This window comes from Ursus maritimus (assembly GCF_017311325.1).
Source record: "Ursus maritimus isolate PB19 chromosome X unlocalized genomic scaffold, ASM1731132v1 scaffold_X1, whole genome shotgun sequence".
Lineage (NCBI taxonomy): Eukaryota > Metazoa > Chordata > Mammalia > Carnivora > Ursidae > Ursus > Ursus maritimus.
This window is the reverse complement of record NW_024423319.1, coordinates 84,114,376-84,118,103: the sequence shown is the minus strand read 5'-3', so window position 1 is coordinate 84,118,103 and position 3,728 is coordinate 84,114,376. Positions and strand designations below refer to the sequence as shown.

The 3,728-nt window shown below is 51.1% G+C and overlaps 1 protein-coding gene across 2 annotated transcripts in view; it reads right to left on the bottom strand.

Moving 5' to 3' along the window:
* Positions 1-1,153: 1,153 nt before the first annotated feature.
* The window catches only part of NDUFB11 (NADH:ubiquinone oxidoreductase subunit B11), a 4,019-nt gene continuing 1,444 nt past the window's right edge, over positions 1,154-3,728 (bottom strand). Inside the window, exons 1-3 of one of the 2 annotated variants that reach the window (XM_040632530.1) lie at positions 3,189-3,611; positions 1,541-1,671; positions 1,154-1,378 (exon numbers count right to left, since the gene is read on the bottom strand). In XM_040632530.1, coding sequence (XP_040488464.1) covers positions 1,252-1,378; positions 1,541-1,671; positions 3,189-3,395 — 465 coding nt within the window. In that variant the 5' untranslated portion in view covers positions 3,396-3,611 and the 3' untranslated portion in view covers positions 1,154-1,251. Of the gene's footprint in view, positions 1,379-1,540; positions 1,672-3,188; positions 3,612-3,728 lie in introns of those variants that run through there. The other variant, XM_008698342.2, reaches the window with a different exon arrangement.

The window sequence follows — 3,728 nt, the reverse complement described above, 5'->3', positions numbered from 1 at the left end:
TAGCCACAGACCAGTGGACTAGGGCTCCTCCTGAGACTCAGCAGCAAGGGGTAGAGACATCACCTCTAGCAGTGGGTCCATTGGGACAGATTTTCTTCTGGTAGCCAGTGACTGGGGGCTCCTGCACTCTCCGAAGTCCAAGCAGGGACACGCACAGAGATGGTAGCAATGAGCATGTAATGTGGAGTTTTGAAGTATGAGCTGTGGAACGGGGCCACCGGGGAAAGGGCAGAGATGCCAGGGGCATGAAGGGGAGCCCAGATGTCCAGACTTAACGGGAATTTAGGAGAGACTCCCTGGAAAGAAACAGACAGCCAGAGCAAGTCTCCTGGGTTCCATCTTCCAGAACGCAGAGAGACAGAGAGAGACAAAGACAGAGAGAGCCTGAAAGAATGAGCCCCTGCTGCAAGGAGACAGCCTATTCCCAGAGAAAGAATGTGCAGGGGGAGAATTCCTGCGAGGGGGAGGGGGAGAAGGGGAGCAGGCAGGCAAAGACACAGACACGCATGCACACACACAGATGTGCGTCTTGAGTATGAGGCCACCCAGACCAGGACAGAAGGGAAAAGAGAGGCATCCAGACTCACCAAGACACAAGACGGGCAGAAACTCCAAAGTGCAGAGAGAAACAGAGAACGTGGCGAGGGAGACAAATGCTCGTTCTCAGCAATAGAAAAGCCCTGCTCCGACACACCACCCTCAATCCCCAGTCGTCCCAGCCCTTTTTCTAAGATGGCTGCCACTGATTTCTTCCTATACGCCACACCTCCATCCAGAGGAGCCCTGAGCCACCCTATAAGGAGCCCGGACTATTCTGCTGGAGAGAGATGCCACATGGAAGAAGACTGAAGTGCCAGACGTGCGCATGAAGAAGCCACCTCGGACGTCCGTCCCAGTTAAAGACGCCTCCAGCCCCCCGCCACCATCTGACTGCAACCACCTGAGGCCCCAAGAGCCACCTAGCTAAGCCCAGTTGATCACAGGACCATGAAAGAGAATACTAAATTGTCATCTTAAGCCACTAAGTCTTAGGGTGTCTGTTACCCAGCAACAGATAACCAGAACACCCAGAAAAGGCTGCAGTAGCCTTTTAAGACCTGACACACCTGTTCCCACATTCCCCCCCTCCAACAAAACCAACACCAGCCAGTCAGACTTTTAGTCCCTTTAATTAGGTGCTCTGAAGAAAGGGCAGAATGACAGGCAGGCGGTGGAGAAGGTGATGTTTCTTGGGCCCCGCTTGGCAACGGGTCAGTCCTCATCCTCCGGCAGCTGGATCTTGCTAGGGTCAAAGCAGTTGGATTCCATGATGGGGAGCCCATTGGCCTCTCGGTATTTAACAAGCCTCTCAGCTTCTCGGCGGGCCCACTCCTGCATTCTGGAGGCAGCAGCATGGGGGTAGATGTGAGGGAGCCTCACTGGAAACCAAACCCCATCTTAGCTCCCCAGTCCCCACTGGCACAAAGAACAGGATACCTGGCACAGTCCCCTTCAACCTCCACCCCCACCCATTCCACTCTCTTGGACACCCCCCATGCACCTGTAATCAGGCAGATAAGCTATAAAGGTGCTGCCAAGGACCAAGACAACAGAGAAGCCAAAGAAAAAGACGACCCGCATGTTCCAGAGGTCCACAACAGGGTCCTTGTCATAACCGTGGGAGTCTGGGTTCTGTGGCAAGAAAAAGAAGAGGTCAATGAGGGCTTCCTGTGGCTCCACAAAAGCCTTATGCTGGCCCTGCATAAGCTGGTCTCCAATTTCACCTCAGACCAATCTCCCCTCTCTCCTTTAATTCCTCTTTCTAGTCTTAGGCATTGTCAAACTCCTTCCTACCACAGGGCCTTTGCACTTACTCTTCCCTCTGCCCAGAAAGGCTTTCCCCCAGATCTCGTCATGGCTAGATCTGTCTTCTCACTCAAAGTGTTGGCTTCATAATCACTTCCCTTAGGACGCATTCCCTAGTCACCTTATCCATTACTTGTCTTAAACTATAGGAAATTGCCACTTTTATAGGTTAAAAATGGTTGAACACTGCCAATTTCCTATGGTTTCACCGAACAAAATTATCCCCTACCCCCAAGTCACTCCCCATCCACTTATCTTGCTTTTTCTTTCTAGCAGTTATTAGTTTACCAAGGTAGCATCTCCCCAGACCCTATCACATTATTTTATTACATACTCAATATTACTGTTTCCAAATATTTTACATGTTTATCTTCTGTGTTCTCCATTATCATATAAGCTCTACGAAGAGCAAGGGCTTTATCTGATTTCCACACTGCTGAACCCCTAGGGCCTTGAACTGCACCTGGCATACAGCAGGCCCTGGCTCCTTATTTACAAAATGAATGAATAAATGAATAAGCATCCTATATATCCAAGTCAGAGGATAGTACTGATGAAGAACCTACTGTGTGCTATACACAAACCTCACAATATCCCAGTGAGGCAGAAAGTAGCAACAATGATTAACACCTTCTAATGATGAATACTAGGTGCCGGCTGCTGTTGGGAGCATTTTGCCTCATTTAATCACATGAGGCAGACGCAGCATTTTATTTTCTAGAAGGTGTCCTAATACTTTCCCCATTTTACAAAGAGGCACCAAGGAGTCAAGCTACTTGACCAAGGTCACAAAGATGAATAACTGTCAGTGCTTGTATTCCAACCCTGGCATTCTGATTTCAGAGTCTCTGCTGTCACCACAGCACAGCGGACCTGGTTCCGCCACACATTCAGTTATGCGAGTTTGGGCAAGTCACTTAACATCTTTATGCTTCCGTTGCCTCGTCTGTAGAATAGGTATGCTAATAGTACCTACTTCAAAAGAGGGTTGTTTTGAGGATTAGATAAGATAACGTACATAAAGTGTTTAGAGCACTGGCACCGAGCAAGCACCATATGGGTGTTTAGTATTATTGTCGTTATACTATGTTGCTTCCAAAGTGTTTTGAGCGTTGCCCGCCTCAGGTTTGATATCTGTCTGCAAAATAAAGCCAGTCTCGCCCCTGGCCCTGAACTGAAGATTACGAGGGGACAAAGAAGTAACTCAAGGTAGGCAAAGTTTCCAAGTCTTAGAGGATTTCACCAGCAGCGCAGTCCTCAGCCGCCTAAGAACGTCCTCTACGGCGCCCCGTCCGCCGGCCCCCGATTGACCCTTTTGGCGTCCCGTTTCCCCTCCCTCTCACCTTCTCATAGAGGTTTTCGTCCTCCGGATCTGGGTCCTCCTGCCAGCGTACGGTCGGTTCCGGCATTCGCTTTCCTGCCACAGCCGACGGGGCGATCACGGCCCTGGACGAGCTGGATTCCCAGCGAACACGGGCAGCCGGGAGCCCTCGCGTCGCCGCTACTGCCAAAAGGCGGCGAGAGCACAAACCTAACAGCCCGGCCGCCATGACAGATTGTACTGCAGGATCTCAGGGGCGGGGACGGAAATGCGACTACGCGCAGCTGCAGTTGGCCCGCGCGCGACAATTGTCGCTCCGCCCCCGCCGCACTAAATAGGTTCCGAGTCTGGATTTGGTTTTCAAATGAGGTGAAGTGCTGAGTAGCCCTCTTTCCTTCCCTCTGTCATGGCAGCACGGGGGTGACCATTTTCCTAACCTCGGTCAGGCTAAGGAATTTCTGGCTGATAGGTCTGCCCATTTCCTTGATAAGAAAGCGTTGACATTTGGGTGGATGCAGGTCCCAGCCAATGGCACGGAGATTTCCCTCGTCCTGGGGGGGGG